The 21,329-nt window shown below is 63.3% G+C and overlaps 1 protein-coding gene across 1 annotated transcript in view; it reads left to right on the top strand.

Moving 5' to 3' along the window:
- Positions 1-21,113, top strand: part of LOC119090052 (SRSF protein kinase 3) — a 32,094-nt gene extending 10,981 nt beyond the window's left edge. The window contains exons 3-14 of the mRNA XM_037212846.1: positions 10,649-10,785; positions 13,209-13,317; positions 13,854-13,941; positions 14,664-14,858; positions 15,673-15,835; positions 16,112-16,636; positions 17,097-17,200; positions 17,827-17,890; positions 18,537-18,631; positions 18,941-19,318; positions 19,816-20,086; positions 20,458-21,113. Of these exons, the coding sequence (XP_037068741.1) occupies positions 10,649-10,785; positions 13,209-13,317; positions 13,854-13,941; positions 14,664-14,858; positions 15,673-15,835; positions 16,112-16,636; positions 17,097-17,200; positions 17,827-17,890; positions 18,537-18,631; positions 18,941-19,318; positions 19,816-20,086; positions 20,458-20,639 (2,311 nt within the window). The 3' untranslated portion in view covers positions 20,640-21,113. The remainder of the gene's footprint in view (positions 1-10,648; positions 10,786-13,208; positions 13,318-13,853; positions 13,942-14,663; positions 14,859-15,672; positions 15,836-16,111; positions 16,637-17,096; positions 17,201-17,826; positions 17,891-18,536; positions 18,632-18,940; positions 19,319-19,815; positions 20,087-20,457) is intronic.
- Positions 21,114-21,329: the final 216 nt, after the last annotated feature.

Raw genomic sequence — 21,329 nt, forward strand, 5'->3', positions numbered from 1 at the left:
CCGGCGTCGCCGGGAAGATCGCGGGCGGATAGCCGAGTCGTGCGCCGCGTTAGCCGGAGAGCGGCGCCCGCCGCCCGCCGCGGACGGCCCTGGGCGTCGCGGGCCCGCCAGCCGCGCTCCCGCATCCGGCCGTGTGTGCTGGCCACTCGGCGACGCTTCAACCAGCACCGGCCATTAGAGCGGAGGCTGCGATCGGTCGCGGAGCTGGCGCCCACGCGGCGTGCGCGTGTCGGAGAACGGGCGCGGGCTGGGGGAGGCGCTCGCCACGCGGCCGCCGCTGCCGTCGCTCGGCGCTCCCACGCCCTGCGGGCTGTGCTCGCGCCGCGCCCCGTAAAACGCACGCGGATGCGGATGTCCTCGGCGCGTAGACGGCCGACCGCGGAAGGAGGTCACTGACCTCGGATCGGCTTCTCGGCGGTCGCGTGGCCGGGCCGATCTCTATCGGCCGGGCCCGGGCGGTCCCGGTCGGCCGGTGTGCATTGTCGGGCACGCCGCGGCATTCCGCCGACCAATTAGGCGAGCGTTGCAGGTGTGACACAGGAAAAGCCGCGCCGGACCGCCGCAGCGCGCCTGCCGGAATGCGATCCATTCGCCGAGCGGTGGTGACACGTCGAGCGGGGACGCGGCGGGCGGATGGCGCATCCAGGGCCGTCGTCGCGAGCTGGCCGCGCGGCGGTCGCCGCCGCCGTGGACTCGCTCACGACGGCCGCTCGTCGGCACGCCCGCCTCGAGCGCGCGTCCGAGGAGTGTTCGTCGGCTCGTGAGGGCCGCGCGGTGCGGAGCCGGCGCCAGCCGTCGAGCGGAACGAGCCGCCGACTCACGGATCACGGCGGCGGCGGCGGCGGCGGGCCGTTCGTTCGTTCGTCCGTCCCTCCGTCCGCCCGCCCGCCGGTGGACCGAGCCGGCGCGGAGCGGGGATCGGGCGCCGCTCACGCTCATGTCCTATGTCCTATGCTGGCGTCTGCTGCTGTTCTGCTGTCGCGGCGTCACCCCGCACGTCCGCTGCGGTACCGCGGAGCCGCCGGCCTGTCCGACTTGTGGCGGCGGCCGCGGTGTCCCAGGCGGCGGTGGCGACGGCACGCGCCGTGCCGCCGGCGGCAGCTGAGCGGCGACTCGTGCGCCGCGAAAGCGAGCGCCGGCCGGGCGGCGCCCAGCGCGCCCGTTTGCTCGGCGCCTCCTGACCTCCAGCAGCGGCTGCGGCTGCGGCCGGGCCGCAGCCGCCGACGGAATTGGCGCGACCCGAGAAAGCTCGGGAGTGACCCGGTCGGCGGTGGCGGTGGCGGGCGAGGGCGCGACGCGGCGCGGCGCCGCCCGGCGCCAGCTGCGAGCGCGGCCGGCGCGACCGGCGCGGTGGAGGTCCAGACCACCGCGTGCAGGTGTCGGTCGTCGTCGCTGGGCGGTTCTGGTGGGTCGTCTGACCTCCGACCTCTCAGCCGCCCGAGGAAGACCCAGATTGACGTCAGGTCGGCCCGCGCTAACCCGATCCGTCGAGCGACCCGTCTACTTGAGACTCGTGTGGTGCACGTGTGGACTCACGTGTACCGACGGCCGACGGGCTTCGCGGTGCACGTGCGACGCGTGCGCGTGCCTGTGGAGACGTGAGCTACGCGGCCTGACGCGTCCGCAGGCGACGCGCCGCGGCTGGTCGGACGGTTGGGGCCCGAGAGTTTGTTTGGTCGTGTTCGTTTGATGTCAAAACGATGCGGAACTGTTGGCCGGACGCACTCGGCAGCGCGCGGTGAATGAAAGCGAGCACTTTGTGTGAGAGACGGTTTACTCAGAAATAAATGTCTTTTGTAGGCTGTCTGTGAGGAGTGGAGTTTCGTTGAGATGATGTGCACTTCCCTGTCAGTCCTCACATTGCCCGCGAATGGAACTGTCACCATGACTTCAAATTATGACGCTAGCTGCCGGCATGATGTCCCGAATTAATGGCATTCCTAGGCTAACCATGGTAATTATCTTCTTAAGCCATGGTGCCGAGTCCCACTGATCGTCCAACCCGATGTGGTGCCCAGACGCAGGATACGATTATCCCGGTAGTGGATCAAAAAACATGACGCAATATTTAGTCAAGTAAAGTACAGGCCACACGGCCCTTGCCATAACAGCCAAACAGCCATAACAGCGGGCCTGGTCGGTCGCATCAGCCGGGTCGCGGCAGTCGGGTGATGCCTTGACGCCGTGGGAGAGACACCAGCTGTGCGCCACGTGATCGGGCAAGCTGTGCAGTCCTCGCTGCCCCGTACATGGCCTCCCGTGTCGCGTGTCGCGCAGGTGAAGCCCGCTCGGTGCGCTTTTTACCGTGGCCGCGTCACCGTCTCACCTTCGCCGCCCGTTCCAGTTTTTCGCCCGGTGGAACGCACACTTGGCGGTGTTATTCCAACCGCCCGCGGCGCGCCTCTCACCCGTGAACAAACACGTCTTAGGCGTCGCCTCCGGGGAACGGATGCTAGGCCGTGTTGCCAGCCCTTGCGCGCCGGCAGACGACAAAGGCGCCGTCGCCTGCGTCCGTGCCTGCGTGTCCCCGAGACGGGCGGTGGTCGCGGTCGATGGGAGGGTTCAGAGACGTTCGGTGAGGTCAATCACGTGGGCGGCGGTCGCACCCGCTCCGTGCTGCGCCGCTTCCCAGTATGGACGCTGTCCCGAGACGGTCGCGCTGACGGCCGAGCGGTGCTCTGTTGTGACCGTCGGCGTCCGCTCCCTGACAAAGTCGGCAGCCTCGCGGAGCCGCCGTATTTGGGCGTGGACGTGCGTCACTGACACGCTTGACGTGCGGCGACTGCTGTCTCGAGACTGCGCGATGTGCGTGTTCTCCGCTCCGAGCTGCGGCTATCCGGGGTGTTCTCCGCCCTGAGATGCCGCTATCTGGCGTGTTCTCCGCTCCGAGCTGCCGTTGTCTGGCGTGTTCTCCGCTCCGAGCTGCCGTTATCTGGGGTGTTTTCCGCTTTGAGATGCCGTCATTTGGCGTGTTCTCCGTTCTGCTCGAACGCCATATTTCCAAATAAATTTGCTTTCTAATGACTGAATAAAAATGAATTTACTTTTTAGTCATATTACGTATTTATATAGCATTAGTACAGGTCGTATTAATCCGACTTGCATTCGCATTAATTCAATCTATTTATATCATGGGTTTGTGCCGGAGTTTAATGAACAAATTGAGCTGTTTGAAACTAGGAAGTGTGTTTCTAGAAGTACGTCTTAACATGCGGCGGGAGACAAATGATGTGAGCAAGATGTCTGAACTTGTTTTATAAACCTGCGTTGGTGAGTGTTGACAGGCCGGTGCCTTTGGTCGGATGTGCTGTACCAAAATCATTATGTATTGTTGTAGGGCGGTCAGTCGAAAACACAGTCGTGCACTTGTCAAGTAGGTCGAAAGTGCAACATTTGGATAATTAGCTGAAGAATGATCGCTACCCTTGCCACCAAAACGTGGCTTTATCCAAAAACTGTGTAATTAGGCGACGGCCGCGCAATGAAATCTATGCAACGCGGCGGATGCTCACAAAACAGGCGCCTGGCGCGGCCCGATGTCCGTTTTGTCCAGTTTACAGCTCGTCCTCACGCCCCATTCTCCGGGCCTGCGAGGACACGGCCAACGGTCGCGCCCTTCGCCGACCACTCCCGGCTGGTCAGATGACCCCCGAGCCCTGTGACGAGCCCATCGATCCCAATCAATCTCACCAGCGCGCAGCTCGGGCCCGGCGGCCGCGGGAGGCGGCGTGGCGTTTGTGGCGCTTTTTGTCGCAGTCGTTTGAGGCGCGTGCGGGCGAGGCATTCGTGGAGGTCCGATTCTGTTCGCAAATGACGTATGTGCCCCCTCGTGATGAATGCGCTGTCTTTGTCGTGTGCGAGTTGCGGACCTGCAGATATTTGGCTGCCTCCTGCATTCAGAGCTCAGCCCCTCGGCGTTGAGATCCGTTTCGGTCCCGCCAGGTGCTGCGCGTTGCGGTCAGAGCACGCAACTGTAATGAATTACGGTCTGCCGGCCAGGAAACTAATTCTCTCGCATTTCTCACGTGTTTCCCATTCTCTGCCGTCGTTTATCGGCTGCCCGGTTCCATTGTTGCGCCATCGGGCTGCGCTGGCGTCCTGTGCGTTGCCCGGGAGACGCGTGACGCCGCTCTCGACGGGGCGCGGTGGCGGGCCACTCCCGAATGCCGCGGTGACGTCATTGGTGCCCTCGGGCTGCGGAGCCGCGCAGCGGTGAATCGGGGTGTGGTTCGCGACGGTCTGGAGGGGCCGGCGTCGCCACTGCCCTCTCCCGTCCGAAGCAATGCTCCGAGTTCGTCTTAGTTTGCTGTGTTTGCCGGCGGCGTCTCGTTATTCAGGCCGTTAACGTTCATGCGACGCAGTAATGTAGGTTTGTTGCTATAAAGCCATGTTTGTTTGCTTTCTCCTTGATTTTGAAATGATCCACTAGGATCCAAGACATGGAGAAGAAAGGCGTTTCAGTTAGAACACATGATGCAGTCGGCGCGCCCAAAAACCCCAATTAACAAGTTAGAGCACATACGGCCTCGTAGTTACGCTACGGCCTCTTGTCTGCCAGCCAGCTTCAATCTTGTTCGCCAACGCGTGTTCGGCTGCTGCTGCGTGGTCGGCCCGGCTTTGACCTCTGACTGCCGTCGACACTCCCGGGCCGCACCCGAGGCCCGAGGTCGGCTCGCCCTCTGGCGGAGCGCCGCCGGCCGCACCTGCGGCGTGAAAGCGGCCGCCGGCACTCGGCGTCTGCCGGCGCTCCAGGCACGCCGCGGCGATGGGCGAGGCGGGGGACGGCGGCCCGGACACCGGGACCGAGCCGCCGGCCGCGCGGCGCTCCGCGGCTGGCGCGCCTTCGCGCGGCGCGCCCGGAGGCGATGGCGCAGCCCCGTCGCGGGGGTGGTGCGTTGAGAGGCCAGGCGACGGAGCGACTGCTGAGGAGCGGGCGGGGAGCGGCGCCGCGGTGTGCGAGAAGCAGGACGGGCGCGCCGGTGTGTTTGTGGAGCAGCGGCAGGACGCCGAAATTCATTGTCACCCGGTGGGGAAGCCAAGCCGCTGTTGGCAGAGTGGCGGTGTTGCGACTGCAGGTGAGGAGGAGCGTCGGTGGCCGGGATCCGTGCAGGATGGCCGGGATCGGGCTTGTGGCGACGCGCCAGAGGAGCGCAAAGGACGTCGTCGTTACAGCCCCGGTCCCTTTGAGGAAGCCTCGTCGCCGTCAGGCCGTCCGTGGTGCGGCGCCGCGGTCATCCGGCAGGACGTGGACATCGAGTCGCGTTCGGTATCGCGCCGCTCGGGCTGCGGGCTGGGGCGCAGTCCAACGCCTGCATCCTCTGCCGGCCAACCAGACGGCGCTGTTTTTGTCGCCACCGACCGACCGACGACGGAGGTCGCAGTCAGCGAGAACGCCACCTCCATCGGCAAATGGACCGAAGACCCACTTTCTGGCGCAATACCCATTTCAGCGAGTGAAGAGACAACGCCCTGTGGCCCAGAAACCGAGGCAGCGTCTGAGCCGGACACGTGCCGGAAGGTAGCCGGGCTGAACCTGCAGGAAGCCGACCACTCCTTGGGGCGGCGCGTGGCAACCGCGGGCGGCGGCCGGCCGTGTTGGACGGCCGAGGGTCTCCCCGACGGCCGACGGGCGGCCGGCGAGGCACGGCCGGCCCCGCCGGGGCTCAACGGCCCGGGTGGGAGCGGCGCGGCGGGCAGGGGGAGCGGCGGAGGTGGCACCGGGAGTGCGGCCGCCGGAGACGGAGTGGGCCCCGGGTCGGGCTGCTGCGGCCGGGCCGCACGCCGCGGGCCGGTGCGGCGGCGGGGGAGAGCCGGCGACGCCCACCATCAGGTAGGTCTTCTCCTGGTGTGCTCCTCTCGTCTGGTCAGTCCCAGGTCTGCATCGCCACTGGGGCGGACCGAGCCGGGGTGCCCACCGGCGGAGGACAGACGCCGCGGGTCTATTGATCAGCCGGGCCGCGGTGGCGGCCGCCGGCTCTGCTGCCGTCCGACTGCCGGCTTTATGGGGTCGGTCGACGCCCGTTTCCGGGGACGTGAGCCCGCTCGCTCGTCGGGCGCGAGCGAGCGAGCGGGCGACCTCGCCCGGCGTCTCTCGTGGCCACACGGGAAGCGGCGGCAGACCTCACCTGCGCGGGCGGTACGCGGTGATGGCGGCGCCGCGCGGCGCTGTGGTTCGCCGCCGGCTGAGGGGCTCCGGGAGACGCCAGCTCATCGGGTGTCCAAACCCGACCCACCGGTGTGAACACCCAGCGGCGTGACGTGGCCTGTGACTGAGATGACGCCACCGGCCGGGCCATCGCCGCCCGGCCCCGTGCCGCCGTTTTATCGCCGGGCTCTGCTCTGACGGCCAACACTTGGGCCATGTGCCCACAAGCCGGCGCTCAGCTGGCTGAGATGGGCTGTTTTTGTATCGCCACTAACCCTCTCAATGAAGTCTGAGGCGTGCTTTGTGCAGCCGTAATTAACACGTTTGAATGGGGTGCGGCAGTTGTGGTGCTAGGCTTAAAGAAGCTCCACCATCGTCATGCATTATGTATCTGTCAACAGACATGGATGGTCGGATGAGTTACGGAGGAAGGGGGGGGGGGGGGGGGAGGCGGAGGCAGGGTGGGTCTAACGTAAAGTAATCAGAGATTGTGTAGCTTCAGCCTCCCAGCTCGCCATGTCGATCACGCTTTTGACGGGCTTCTATTTTCGCAGCCACGGTCATATTGGCAGCTAGCCCTCAGCAACATGTAGCACAGTTCTTTAGCCGTTGTGCGGTAACCTTATCAAGACATTTGAACACACAAGCTGATCAGGCAGGGTTTTCCCGCAATAGTGCAACATCACCATATTTTCACCTCTCCATTCGTTTACCGTGAAGAACATAAGACGTTTATATTGCGAAAAAGCTGCAAGGACATGTCGACAGCACGTTCAGATCTCGAACGATATATATATATATATATATATATATATATATATATATGTGTGTGCGTGTGTTTGTATATATGCATGTAGGTATATGTGCACACTCTGCTAGCGTCTCCATTATCTGGCTGCCATCGCCAAAAACTATGCCTGTCCTAGTCCCTCGATTTTGTCAAGTAAAGGAAGCAGGCCCCACGCCAGCGAATACAGATTCAAGCACAAACTCAAGCGACAAAATTTGTAAATTTGTGCGCAAGCACAGAGCATCACGGCACCTCCATCCGCGTAACATTCTCAAGTCACGTATTTCATTGCATTGGCAGATCTATTCGTTTGATGCTCTCAAGAAGATGACCGGCCACACTTGCATGCGTTTTGGTAGGATTTCCGTAATGGTGACGCTTTTGCCTGTCATCACTATGCTCATCTCTGGCTCGCCGCAGGTCTCTGGCCGGTGCCAGATTAGGTAGATACTGGTAATCGATTCAGGCTGCACTGAGCACCAAACCTTTGGTTGGAAATCTCGAAAAGTTTCCATCGCCGCTGCTCCTGCTGAGGCTGTGGCGTCCACGCCGCAGCCGGCTGACGCGTGTCTACAAATTGCCTTCATTAGTAACTGTAAGCGTGGCTGCTGGCGATAACAGGCCGCCCACCCGAATCGTGCCGTGCTGACGGCCGGCGCCGGCCCCGGCGCTGTTGCGCGGCCCGTCCGGCCCGGCGCCTTCAGTGGCCTGCCGGAACACAGCGCGGCCGGCTGCGGACGCGGGCGCGCCCGTGTCGGCGTCGGCCCGCCGGCGTCGGAGCTGCCCAGCTCCGAAACGGGCGGCTGACGTGTAAACGGAAGTCTGCAAACCCGCTGGCGGAGGGCGGCCTTGGCCTCGTGTTCGGTGGGGGAGAATTAACGCGAGCCTGGCGAATGCGATTTCAGGTGATTGATGACGGCGTGCTGCAGACGACCGCCGTGGTCGTCTAGTGTGATAGTGTCTAGTGTGGCAGTGCCGCACCAGATAGACGAAGTCGCTTGGGCCCGGACGCCGCCGCCGCCAAGTGTTACACTTGCCGAAATAGCGCTATGACCGGGGTAGTTCGCGAGTCCTAAAGCACAAAAGGTTATCGTCGTCATGAACTAGTGGTCTTGACCTAACCTGACGACCTGCTGATCGCACCCTAGCGCACCTTGGTTGAATATTTTCCGTCACACAACTGTCGTTGAGAGCGCATGCGCTTCTCTGCGTGTGATCCCGACGTCAGGGATAACACTTTCGTCAGTTGCCGGACACCACTCTGCCATGCTATCAGTACTTATGACCTGCGCGAGCTGATGCTAGTCCAGTATGAGTTTGCCATCTGCAGCTGCGGTGGCCCGTGTGGATTCTGGGTAACGCGACGTGGCGCAAGAGTGCACTCCGGCAGTGTGAGCGCGGCAACACTGCTATGAATCGGCCGTGTGTGACGCACGCCTGAATGATTCAAGCTTTCAGGTATCTTTTACGTGTCTGCGTCGCATTTGCTTGGCTTTTTGTGAATTCATCTCATCTGGGCGCCATACTCTGGCAGATGTGATGTTCGCGGTAGTCTTCGTCAGGAAGGCTGACATTTCAACTCGCGACATCTGCAATGGTTTCGGGGAGCTTTTCTTCCAGTTTTCCATGAACGCGGCATTTTTCTTCCCTTACCTCGGACCTCGATTCTTATATACATTCTGCGGCCTCAGACATGAACTCACAAAATGTTTCCTGCCGTCATGTCTCGTTGCGAAGCAATGCATTTCGAGGCTTTATATTGTTCTTTAGCCTACCTTTCATTCGCTTACGGTGAGTCAGATCGATACCCCAATAGATCAACCCCAATCGATTTGCATTTATGCCTTTGTCTTTCCATAATTGTTTGGACTTGGCTTATTTATACCTCACCATTTCCCCTTTACGGTGAATCTCGTGCTGACAACCGGCCGAAATCCCGCGCCATCCAAGACTGACCTCTCCGGTACGCGTCCACGTGGCGCCTGGCCCGATCTTCACCCAAGCGGCGGACACCATCGGCGCGCGGGCGTTCGCGCATCCCGGCGCGCACGCGCGTGTGTCCGTGCGCGTGTGGTGTCCAGAGCGGACGTGTCAACAGACGGCCGGGCGGGCGGCGGCCGCCTGTCTGCGGCCGCGGCCCGCCCCGGCCGGAGGGGCGCGCCGCCGGCCGGTCGAGGGCGGCATGTTCCGGCTGGTCGGCCGGGTAGCCCTGGCCCTCTGGCAGCCCGCCCACTTCGTGTGCCGGTGGGTGAGCGGCCGCCGTGGCGCGCGGCGGTGGCGTGGGACCCGCGGCGGCGGGGCGGGAGCTGGCGGCAGTGTGTTGTGTTCGGAGTGGTGGACGCGTCCCAGGAGTGAGGCGTGCAGTTGGCAGTGCAGTGCTCGAGATGCTTGTGGTGAAGTTCGTGAGTGACCCAGCTCTCCGAGGCATGCTGGTGCGCGCCCTTGGCTTCGGGACCGGGGGCCACCATCGGGTGGCACGAAAGCCGGGCTTTCGACCCTTCGAGAGCCCCGCCTCGCTCCGCCGCTGCAGCAGTGCCTGTTTGGCGGCTGCAGCTCTCCGCCGGCTCCACGTGGCGGCCCCCGCCCCGCCCCTCCCCGCGCCTTCCCCCGCCGCGCGGAGTCGCCCCCGGGCGCTGTGGCCGTCTCGTCCCCCGATTTCGGCCGGCACGCCGGCTGGCGGCGTTCCGTCACGCCGCGGGTTACCATGGTGTTTGCACGGCGCGGCGGCTGCCTGGTGCCGTGCTCGGGACGCTCGGCAGCCGACCCGGGCCCCGCCATGTGCTCAACACTAACAGCGAGGGGCGCCGGGCGCGCGCTGGTCGGCGCGCGCCCGGCGCTGATCGGGGCGCGCCCGGCGCTGATCGGAGCGTGCTCGCTCGCCGCCGGCCTGGTAAACACGGCGGCGTGCGCTGCCCGAAGGTGTGCGCGACGCTTAGACGCTTGGCGGGGGGGGGGGGGGGGGGGGCGTGTAGAGAGGCCCTCGGATTCACAGGCGATTGCGCTACGCCCCGGGCCGACAGTGTGCCTGGGAGATTGTCGTCATGTTCAATGGGAGATTGTCGTCATGCCGCTGTTGTTTGGGCTCTGTTCTGTTTCCACCGCCCGGGTTCACCTAGCACCGCGGGGAGTGCTGGTATGGTGTGTTTTGGGTTAAACCGACGGATATTGTCCGTGTGGGAGGCGAACGTTTCGCGACCTTCTAACGGCAAACGGTATCAGATTGGGCTTTGTCGTTGAAGCTGTCGTGAACGTGCTGGAGAGTCTAGGAAATGTGCGTGTACACTGGCTTTGCATGCTTAGTTATAAGGCGTCTTACGTGTGGAATGCGTCGGTTATTTTAGCGTGTATTCAACGTTATGCTAGTTCATCCCGTTGCTGTCTAGTCCACGCCGGTCGGTCGTATGGTACGTGTGGCGTCGTCCGCTCGCCTGGCGCTCGTCCCCGGCTCAGCGCCGCTGCCGCCCTCACCACACCCCCGCCGCCCCCCTCACCGCGCCGCCGCCGCTGCCGCCCTCACCACACCCCCGCCGCCCCCCTCACCGCGCCGCCGCCGCTGCCGCCCTCTCACCGCGCCGCCGCCGCCGCCTCCTTACCGCGCCGCCGCCGCCGCCGCCGCCGCATCCTCCTCCTTACCGCGCCGCCGCCGCCTCCTCCCGCGCCGCCGCCGCCGCCGCCGCCGCCGCCTTCTCATGCCACCGCCGCCGCTCTTCCAGGACCGAGTCATCCCGCACGGAGACGAGCGTCTCCGAGAAGGACAGCGTGCCCAGCGATGAGGAAGAGGAGGAGGAGGAGGAGGAGATCCTCGGCTCGGATGACGACGAACAGGAGGCGCCGTCCGACTACAAGCCCGGTGAGTGCGCGCGCTCGGCCGCGGCGCGGGGTGTAGCTGAGGGTCCTTGTTTCTCTGGTACCGATCGGGGACGTCGTGCCTGAGGGCTGTTCGCCCCGGACCAGGGCGGCTGGAGCGCACAGACCTGGTGACGGTCGTCTCCACCCTTGCCCCGTCGAGGTGCTTGTTTTTATTGGAACTAGTGCGTGCGTTTGTCAAGCCCGGCTCCTCGGACCAGAACGCCGCTCGCTGCACACGCACGTCCACTGGCAAGTGTCAAAGCGAAACTGCAACTGACACTGTGTTTGAATCGCAGCGCATTGCTTCATAAGCTGTAAACCACCACTTTGCCGAGGATTGTAAGCTTAAATCATTAATTGAAGGGGATGTTTCACATTTGAAGATATTGAAAAAAACATCAGAGTTGATGTAATAAGCTCACTTTTAGCTATGGGCGTACTTTAAAGGCGGAAAAACTGCTCTGGACAACAAAAATCGTGTATTTAGTAGATATGCCCTGCGATACGTCATTGTGTGATAGCAAAGTGACGTACACTTGAATTGGGAGCTCGCACTGTATTTGTACACGGGCTTTGAGGCACTGCCACCTATGGACTTGAAGCAGATTTGATTTTCCTTATTATCTGTCCTTTTCCTTGCATATCGTTGGACATTACTAACTCCTCGATAATGTATCAACATCTTGTAGTGGACATTCATTAAAAGCGATTGTAAAAGGAGAGTGGCTCATTAAGATGCATAGTTAATGGCCAAAGAGCGTGGGTTCGCACTTCATATGCTTTATTCAACGATCATCGCAAATTTTGACATAATTTGATTATCGCCACATATTTTGACCGTGCAGCCAGTCAAATTTTTATATTTGATAATATTTGACATATTGTAACAGGTTGGTCGCTAATGTCTCGATTGGACAGAAAACGCTGGGACTAAAATATTCCCACGTATTTGATATAATGGTTATTATGGATGCCTTTCTGCCGGGTTACGGCAGTTTCAGGCGGCAAAATCTGACATGATGCACCACTGGTAGATAAGATCGCAACATGCCTAGCAGATATGTGTCCATCGGATAGATGCAGTTAACTGATCTGGAGATGATAGACAAAGTATAACAGGTCATGCCGCAGCCGGGTGTCTGTTTCGAGTTTTGTGGAATATCCCGAAGCTCCCGTGCCTCATGCGTCAGTCTGGTATGTGACGGGCCATACCATAGCGGGATGTGTTTGCTCGGAGCCGCGAACGATATGCGGGAGCTGTGTCCGCCCGGGGAGACGATCTATCACGTGGCCGGCCGTTCAGCTGCCCGGCGTGACCCGCCGCGGCCGCTCTCTGTCGTGGCCGCGCGCACCACCCAAGATAGAAAATCGATGTCACCCCGCCGGGTTGGACACAGTCGGGATCGCTCCCGCTCCTGGTGGGAAGAGGTGTCGGATGAGGGGAGCCTGCCTAGAACTCATTGTTGGTGATGAGGATGGGGGAAGGTTGGGCGGCAGGAGACCGCTGATGGGGGGCGGTTATTGCGGAAATCGTCTCGCGACATTTTGTCTCTTCAGTGAAATCGTCTGCAGTCGTTTACTCTGAAGCTGTGCATTCATTCTGATGTGACCTGCTAAATGCAGCGCCGTAGTGTCTGTAATGAGATGCGTAGGTCTGGTTCGTCATGTTATTGCACTCCGCAAGTATTATATTAGATGACATCGCATGGCTTTACGTAGCCCTCAAAATGTGAATGGTTTGCTTTTTAATCTCAGATCGACAAATCTTACATTCCACCCCAAGACAGAGCCAAAGTGTCCAGTATTGGACGGCAGCCCTCGCTGGACGTGTGGCAGCGAGCCTGGTTTCCACTCAGGAGGCGCCATCCCGTGACCGTTTATACGCGCTGACTCATACCGTCCGTTGGCCGCTCAGGACTGCATGCTGACGGCAGTCCTCCGTCAGCTGTGTTTTGCAACCGTAATCAGAAGCCGGCATCGTCCCGCTCCCGGGCCGCGTCGCCTGGCCGGGACAGACCGTCCTCGCGGCGACCAGTGCCTGCGAGTGAGCAGCGGGGGGCGGCGCGGGGGCCACCGGTCCGCCGCCAGTGACCAGCGTCATCCGGCGCCGCGCGGACGCCGGGCGGGCCGGCCGCGCGGCTTCGCGCCCCATCCCCGAGCGGGCCGAATCCGCGCCGTCCGACCGACCGCTGCCCCGTCGCGCGGTGTTGGGCCGGCCGAGTCCAGCGACGGCGGCGCGTCCACGGCCGCCGATGGTCTCCCAGCCTCGGTGTGTGTGGTCGGCGGCCGGCCCGCCGCCGCTGAGCGTCTCCGCCGTCTCCGCCGCCGCCGCCGCCGCCGAGGCCGGCCCGCTGGACCCGGGCGCCGACTGGCCGGCGGCCGGCTGGGTGCGCGGCGAGCCTGACGCGCCGCGCCGCCCCGCAGGTGGCTACCACCCGGTGCAGATCGGCGACATGTTCCACGGCCGCTACCACGTCATCCGCAAGCTGGGCTGGGGACACTTCTCCACCGTCTGGCTCTGCTGGGACATCCGGTACGTGTGCTGGTGGGCCGCGACATCTGCCCTCCGTCTAGCGCGGCTCGGACGTGTCGTAGTTACGCGCGCTGCTTGTAGGAAACGCCTATTCTAGACCTCGTAGTGTCGCGGGGTCATGCGGTGTAACGCACTGTCACCGAGAGGTCTAGGCTTGATTTATGCCGAACGCACTCGTGACATAGCGGTACTTTCCCCAGAAGATATTCCGTCGATATCGTCGCATTACGCTGTCCGTGTCTTCAGAATCGTGTGTGGAATGCATAAGCTAACTCGTTCGCAACGTGTGCCTCCATGCGAGCAGCGATTTCAGTTCGCTATGGGCGCTCTACGAGATGATATCAGTTGAATTGGCCGGCTATGAAACGGGATGCTGGGAGGCTCTATGCTGCCTTTGTCTGCCACTGCGTCTCATTTCCCAACCCCTTCTGAAAGCGCCCCCCCCCCTCGCAGCCAAAGTCGACCAGCTGACCGGCGCATGACTCACCCGGTTTGTGATGCCATTTGTTGTGTTCCTGACGGCTTCTCTGCCGCAGGGACAAGCGATTCGTGGCGATGAAGGTGGTGAAGAGTGCCAGCCACTACACAGAGACAGCCCTGGACGAGATCAAACTGCTCAAATGCGTGAGTCCCTCCCCCCCTCCGCCGCCGGCTGACCGGCTACCAGCACCGCTGCCGTGTGAGCCTCTGGCCCCGGACTCTCGCCTCCTCGCTCTGGTGGGGCCGTTTGGCGCTGGACCAGCGGACGCGCCAGACAGGCCACGTGGTTGGCACGGTGTACGGCGCGCTTTGTTGTGTGTTCTGCGGTGGACCGTAGCGGGGTCCGCTGTTTCGATGGTGGGTTGTGATTGGATCCGCTCTTTCGGGGGTGGGCCGTGTCTGATGGGCTGTTTCGGTGGTGGGCCGTGTCTGATCGGCTGTTTCGGTGGTGGGCTGTGTTGTGTCCACTGTTTCGGCGCTGGGCCGTGGTGGGGTCCACCGTTTCGGTGGTGGACCGTGTTTGGGTCCGCCGTTCCGGTGGTGAGCCGTGTTGGGTCCGCTGACGCAGACTGGGACTGGGGCCTTGTGACGCTCCTCGTCTTGTCGGGCCTCGTTCACAATCGCAGGTGTGTGACTTAATGGCTGCCGATGTTGCCTCGTCTGGACTTCCATCCACCGAGCGGAAGATCCCAACTCGAGCACGTGTTACTCGGCTGCCAGTGAGCAGCGCGATGGTATTGTCCCGTCTCTGCTGGCGTCGTAGAGCCCACCTGCCTGGAGCAGGCAGGCCCTGGACCGTCCAGCTGCCGAGAGCGCGCCGTGCCCGGTGCAGCCGCCAATGCGACCGCGTCTCTCGCCGCCGCCAGGTCCGCGACAGCGACGAGGGCGACCCGTTCCGGGAGCGCACCGTCCAGCTGCTCGACGACTTCAAGATCAACGGCGTCAACGGCACGCATGTCTGCATGGTGTTCGAGGTGCTGGGCCACAACCTGCTGAAGCTCATCATCCGCAGCAACTACCAGGGCATTCCGCTGCCGAACGTCAAGTCCATCGTAAAGCAGGTGCGTGTGCCGGACGTGTGGTGGGACGCGAACGGTGGAAAATCATTTTTACGTTGGCCGTCTCACATTCCCAGTCTTCGTGAGGGGAAACTGTCTTCGAGGTATTCGCTGTCATGAGAGCGCTCATCTTGCAAGCAAACTCCCCGGGCGCAGTTTCTTCTCACGCGCGCAGCATGGCTGCACTGCCACATCTACACACGTGACCTTCGTGCAAATACTCTGCCCTGTGCTCATGAGCTCGGTAACGCGGTTGGCTAATGCGCGTGTCAGGCAGGTGGGGGGTCTCGCCTCCGGTCCAAGCCTGACCACGGCAGGCTTTTCCTCGACCTATCCCCGCCCGCTAGATGGCACCGACTGGAAAGGGGCCGACGCGATGCTATGCTAGGGGTGCTGGCGGCGTCAGTCAGGTCCCGCGCCACGGAGTCGTCGCGCGTGGTCTGCCTTTGAATGAGCCGTTGGGCTCGGTGACTGAGCCCGAGGCCGCGGCCTGACCCCCCCCCCCCCCCCCCCAGCCACCTGAGTGGTCGGCTGCTCACTAAGCACGCGGATTGGAGGGGACATATATGCATACATGTTACGGTGTGGATGCTGACAGCGAGCGAGTGATCGAGGCCGTGACGCAAGGACGCCGAGAACGAAACCCCCATACCGTTAAACCACTACGTTACATAAAATACCGACGGAGGGGGCGCTAGCTCCTCTGAACACTCCCCCCCCTTCCTTCCCACACACACTTTGAACGTACCGTCTCCATCTATTAGCTGTCCTTCGGCTCATCCTGCCGGTGGTGTGAGCTGTCGCTGTTTGGCCGCAGGTGCTGGAGGGACTCGACTACATGCACACCAAGTGCAAGATCATCCACACGGACATCAAGCCCGAGAACGTGCTGCTGTGTGTGGACGAGGCGCACGTGCGCCGGCTGGCCGCCGATGCCGCCCAGGTCCAGAAGATGGGACTCAAGCTGCCCGGCTCGTTCAGTGAGTGGCGACGGCCGGACGGCGCGTCCAGTGGCGCTTTCGGCGGCGGCGACGCAGGATTAGTGGCGGCTGGTCCGCTATCCCGACAGGTCCGGCAGCCGCGTTGGAGCTGGAGTGTGGAGCGCAGGGTCCTGTGCTTGCATTCGACGGCATCGCAGCCATGCATGGATGTGCCACTAACCTTGTCTCGTTTGTGATGTCACAGTCACCAGTGTCACCCATGGGCTGTCTTGCGCACCTTCGGCGGCTCTGTAACCGGAGTCGCTCTTTCCGCAGTGGCGACGGCGCCCAAACATCTGCAGCAGCCCGACCCGGCCACGCTGTCCAAGAACAAGAAGAAGAAGCTGAAGAAAAAGGCCAAACGGCAGGCAAAGCGCCTCGAGCAGATGGCCGAGCTCACCGAGCAGTGGGAGAAGGAGCAGGCGTCGGCGGCCGAGGGCGGCACAGTCTCCTCCGCCGCCGGCGAGACGCCGACCGCCGCCGCCGCCGCCGCCGCAGAGACGCCTGCGCAGGCGCCGACCGGGACGAACGGCACCCAGGAGAACGGAGACGCGTCGCAGAACGGCGACGACGACGGCTCTGAGACGCCGCGGGAGAACGGCGAGGAGACGCCGCGGGAGAACGGCACGGCGGAGACGCCGCCGGAGGAGACGCCGCGGCAGGAGACGCCACCGGAGGAGACGCCCCGGGAGGCGGCCGACGTGGGCGCCGCCGCCGAGAAGGTCGCCGAGCGGAAGCGCGACTCAGAGCCGAGCCGGGACCGTCAGAAGGGCGGCGCCAACGGCGAGGCCGCCAAACTAGGTGAGAGCGGCGGACGGCACTGCCGTGAGATCGCTCTCGCCAGCCGCTCACAGGGGACGCGAGAAGCGTGGGTGTGAGATCGTCGCGCGACGTGGAGTGGTGTGGGCGGTGGATGGCTGACTCGGGCTGACCCGCGGCCGGACGGGCCTCGTTCTGTTTTGCGCCGGTAACACGTTGTCGTGCGCTGTCTAGTGTTTTGTCCTCGCGAAACGCTGCGGTGAATGGATGTTTTGTCCGTTAATGTTGTTTTGCGCTTTTGACTTCATTCTTAATGTGAGCCAAGCTGTCCCATCTACCTCAGGCATTGCGGACAACATGCTTCTCCTAGCCGTGCTGCCATTGAGGCCATGGCTGCTGGCCGCGCCGTTGTATCCTAACTACCCTAACGCTGCGCACGAGCACCCTGTTTGCCTCCGGACCGTGCCACCTTTCCGTCGTGAGAGCCTCCCTCTGCTCGCAGCGAACCGCCAGAGCCTGGCCAACATGGAGGTGGCGCTGGTGGAGCACTCGGGTGTGGGCGAGACGGTGACGCTGCCGTACGACCTGGAGCCGGCGGCGACCGAGGCGTGCAACGGTCACGGCGGCGGCGCGGCGCCGGCCGAGGGCGAGGCGCCCGAGGAGGCGCCGGCTGCCGCCGTGGCCGGCCAGGCCACTGACGGTGAGGACGGGACCCGGCCGCGCGCCGGCCGGGTCCGGGCCGCTGCGGCTGGTGTGCGGGCTTGGTGTCGTCAGTCCTGCCCTGCCTTCCGGTGTCCTGTCTCAGTGCACTATCCCCTGCTCTGCCGCCGCGCTTCACTAACGCGGACGAACTGGCGGTGCTCCTGTGAGTCCCATTGGACCGCCCCTGTTTTCCGTCATGCCCGTGCATTTCTACAGCCCGCCAGTGTCGTGGACCTGTCCAGTACCAGTGTGATCCTGCCGAACCGTACCTGGCTCATGTCAAACCCGCCAGTGCGTTGCTCTGCATCCTACCACCCCGCCGCTTCGTCCCCACATGCCTCTGATCTGCCCCCATCCCAGCAGTTGGCCGTTCCGTCCCCGCGTCCCACCCGAGTCCTCTGACCTGTCCTGTGACCCGACCAGTGCCGGCGGCGTCGGCGGCGACGGCGCCCTCTCCGCCGGCGGCGGCGGGCGCCTCCCGCTCGGACTCGGCGCTGGCGCTGCTGGTGGCGCGGCCGCTCCAGCCGCAGGATACGTGCGGCGATGGTGCGCAGGTCGACGACGACGACGACGACTGGGTGGACGTGGACGAAGGTCGGACGTGCTCCCGTCGCGTTTGTCGTCCGCCCGGGGAGGGGAGGGGGGCGCGGGGGCAGCCTGCGGGTTGGAGTGAGGATAGACCCCTCCTGTGTAGGAGGGGCCGCAGAAGTGCGAGGGAGCAGCTGGCGTAGTGCTTTTCCGCTGGAGCCGATGGATGGCACTGGTGTCCCTCGACTCTGTTGTGAGCCGCACAGCTGCTGCTGCCACGGGCGGCAGCGTCGCAATTTGTCCTGCTGGCTGGAACCGGGCGCCTGATAACGGCGGCGCCAGTGCGTATCGAACTCACCAGTTCGAACCCTGAGGTAGCGTCGAAGCGTGGCGGGCTTGGGGGACGTCGGCGCACCGCGACTAACAGCGGACAGAGCTGCCGCCTGCGGTCGCGAGGCAGACGCATGGCTGGCCTCCGGGTGTGGACAGGGGCGGCGCTACCTAGCGGTGGGTACCGTCCGGGGCCCGGGCGGCCGGGATGCCCCTCTCGTGATGGAGCGGCGGGGGATGCGCCCGGCGCCGTGGCGGGGGACGGCACGCGACTCATCGTGTTGCTGAGTGCCTGCGACGCCCGCCGCCCGGTCCTCCGTATCCCGACGCGGTGCAGCGGCGGGCGGGGCGAGCGTGACGTGCAGCCGGCCCGTGTCCCCAGACGACGACAGTGACCTGGACCTCCCGTCCGTGCCCGTTCCCATGTCTCCGTCGTGCGGCCCGTGGGGCGGCCCGCCCGGCTCGCCCGGCGAAGTGGTCCTGGACCGAGGTACGGCCTTCTGGTGGCCGGCGGAAAGCTGGGTCGCCGCGGCCGTGCTCCTCACGAGCTACCTCTGCTGCTGGGCCGCGACCGACGCACCGCGCACGCCATAATCTTGGCAGAGGGAGTTTGTCGGTGATCCCTACGCGTTGTTGGTGATGCGACTCTCTGCGTGATGCGACTCTCTGCGTTGTGTTTCGCGACGCCATTGTTCTCACGGGCGGAATGATGGTTCTGCCATCCTCGTCTGCTGTATTAGTGTGTAGTGTACGAGCAATGACTAAGACAGCAGACGGGGAAGATAGTTCGAACAATTATCCCATCCCGAGATTGATGCATGGCCTCCATCCTTCCGTAATGCTGTGCCCGCTGTTCTGTGCTCGGCCGTGTCGGCAGTCTGTCCTGCGAGCCACTTGCATACAATTCCCGTCCGTCCTGTACGGACGAGAGCAGCCGTGTTGTGCTTGATGCCGTGCCGAACGGGTGGCGTGGCCGTCCGCTCGCTCCGGCCTCTCGCGAGCTCCCCCAGCCGGCACGCGAACCCCGCTGACCGCTGGTCGCCGTCCGCAGACGCCGCGCCGCCCAGCGCTGGCGGCACCGCGCCCGCCAAGAAGCCCGATCCCGTGCACGAGGTGTGCGAAATGAAGGTGAAGATCGCTGACCTGGGCAACGCCTGCTGGACGGTGAGTCGGGCGCTCACGATGGGCCCGCTCTGGGTGCTAGTCTTCAGTTTCGGTGTTTTCAGTTGGGTAACGTTGGTGGCGTGAATAACCCTGTCGCCAGTTTCAGCTCCAAACCATTCCCTTGGAAAACTTGTGTCGTCATAGTTTATTTTGTTGACCAGTAAGAAGGTGTTAATGTTTTCAGGCCGACGCGTTACGCTTGTGATAGGTCCAAGCTGGCTCTGGCCCTCTCCATCATGCTATTACACAATCGTGCCGCGCGCCGCAGCATCGGCCCGTGCCTACCGCCGTCTCCTCGGCGGCGAGGCCGACCGCCGCTTGTGCACAGTACCGGCGCCGCCCCGATCCGAGCTGGCTCGGGCCCTCCGTCATGTTATTACACAGTCGTGCCTGCCGCCGTCTCCTCGGCTGCGAGGGCGAGGGCGACCGCTGCTCGTGCACAGTACCGGCGCCGCTCCGACACTGCGCTGACCCGCCCGCCCCGCCTCTGCCGGCAGAACCACCACTTCACGGAGGACATCCAGACGCGCCAGTACCGCTGTCTGGAGGTGCTGCTGGGCGCCGGCTACGGGCCGCCGGCCGACATCTGGTCGACGGCCTGCATGGCGTTCGAGCTGGCCACCGGCGACTACCTGTTCGAGCCGCACACTGGCAACAACTACAGCCGCGATGAGGACCACATCGCGCACATCATCGAGCTCATGGGCGACATACCCAGGAAGATCATGTTCAATGGCAAATACTCGCGCGACTTCTTCAACAAGAAAGGTGGGTGCAGTGCGGTCGGTGGAGAACAGCGGTTGGTGCTCGTGCTGACGTGTGCCGTTTTTGAGTTTTTTTTCCCCGTTTCGGCGCGAGCACTTAAGACAGAAACAATTAAGTGTTGGTGATTTGACGTGAATATTATTCGTTGACTTGCACGCCTTTGTTGCCATGTAGTACTGCCTCTTCGGCCGTCTTGGTCTCACCTGTCCCAATTGGTTTGTTCGTGCGATCCGTAATTTCGTCTCCCCTCCTTCCTTGGCGCCGATCTTCTGACGCCTCGGTAACCTCCTTCGACTCCTGTTACCTCCGATCCCCCGCCGGCACCGGACCAGTGACCCGCCGTGACCCGCCGCTGATCCCACCCCGTCCGGCAGGCGAGCTGCGCCACATCACCAAGCTGAAGCCGTGGTCGCTGCACGAAGTGCTGCAGGAGAAGTACGAGTGGCCTGAGGCCGATGCGGTCGCCTTCGCCGACTTCCTGCTGCCGATGCTGCAGTTCGACCCGGAGCGGCGCGCCTCGGCGGCCACCTGCCTGCGCCATCCTTGGCTCTTGTGACCTGTGCGGCGCCAGACGGCCCACCGCCCGGACGGCCCATATTTTTTGTACGCCGAGCGGCCTCCGGGTGGGGCGCGCGGCCGCGGCGCGCCAGCGCGCGCGCGCGAGGGGCGCGACCACGTGCTGGGAGCGTGACGCGCGTCGCGAGGAGCGTGGCGTGACGTGACATGACGCGACGTGACGTGACGCGACGCCACACGACGCGACGCAACGCGGCGCAGCGAATGGGCGTGCAGGCCCAGGCTCGCCGCGGGAATTCAGTTGCATGAGTTCGATAATGGACGATCGGTCGCCGCACGGGCGGGGGCGACGCGGCACCTCATCCGGCGTTGAGCCACGCCGAGCTGTCCTCTGGGTACGTCGGTGTACACTTCGGTCGGCTGTTCTATCCTTCACGACTGGTTCACGTTCTGTTTAGTTGCCGCTTGATGGATCCGAATCAGTAGTTTAATATAAGTTTCGATTCCGAAGGAGGTGTTTGTGTTTGGAAGCAAGCTATTGGCACAACCAGCGACGGGAAACAGGTCATTTTCAGCGGAATTTCGCCGTACAGGGACAACGTAGCGTGGCTTGCGGCTTGGAGGGCTGGCCGCCCATAACTCATGGGTGCGAGCCTCGCACCGACCTGATGTTTCGTCGTTGGCCACGTCTGTGAGTGGTCATCAGAGAGATCGGTGGGTTATGTCGTTG

This window comes from Pollicipes pollicipes, unplaced genomic scaffold (assembly GCF_011947565.3).
Source record: "Pollicipes pollicipes isolate AB1234 unplaced genomic scaffold, Ppol_2.1 Scaffold_3087;HRSCAF=3621_pilon_pilon_pilon, whole genome shotgun sequence".
Classification (NCBI taxonomy): Eukaryota; Metazoa; Arthropoda; class Thecostraca; order Pollicipedomorpha; family Pollicipedidae; genus Pollicipes; species Pollicipes pollicipes.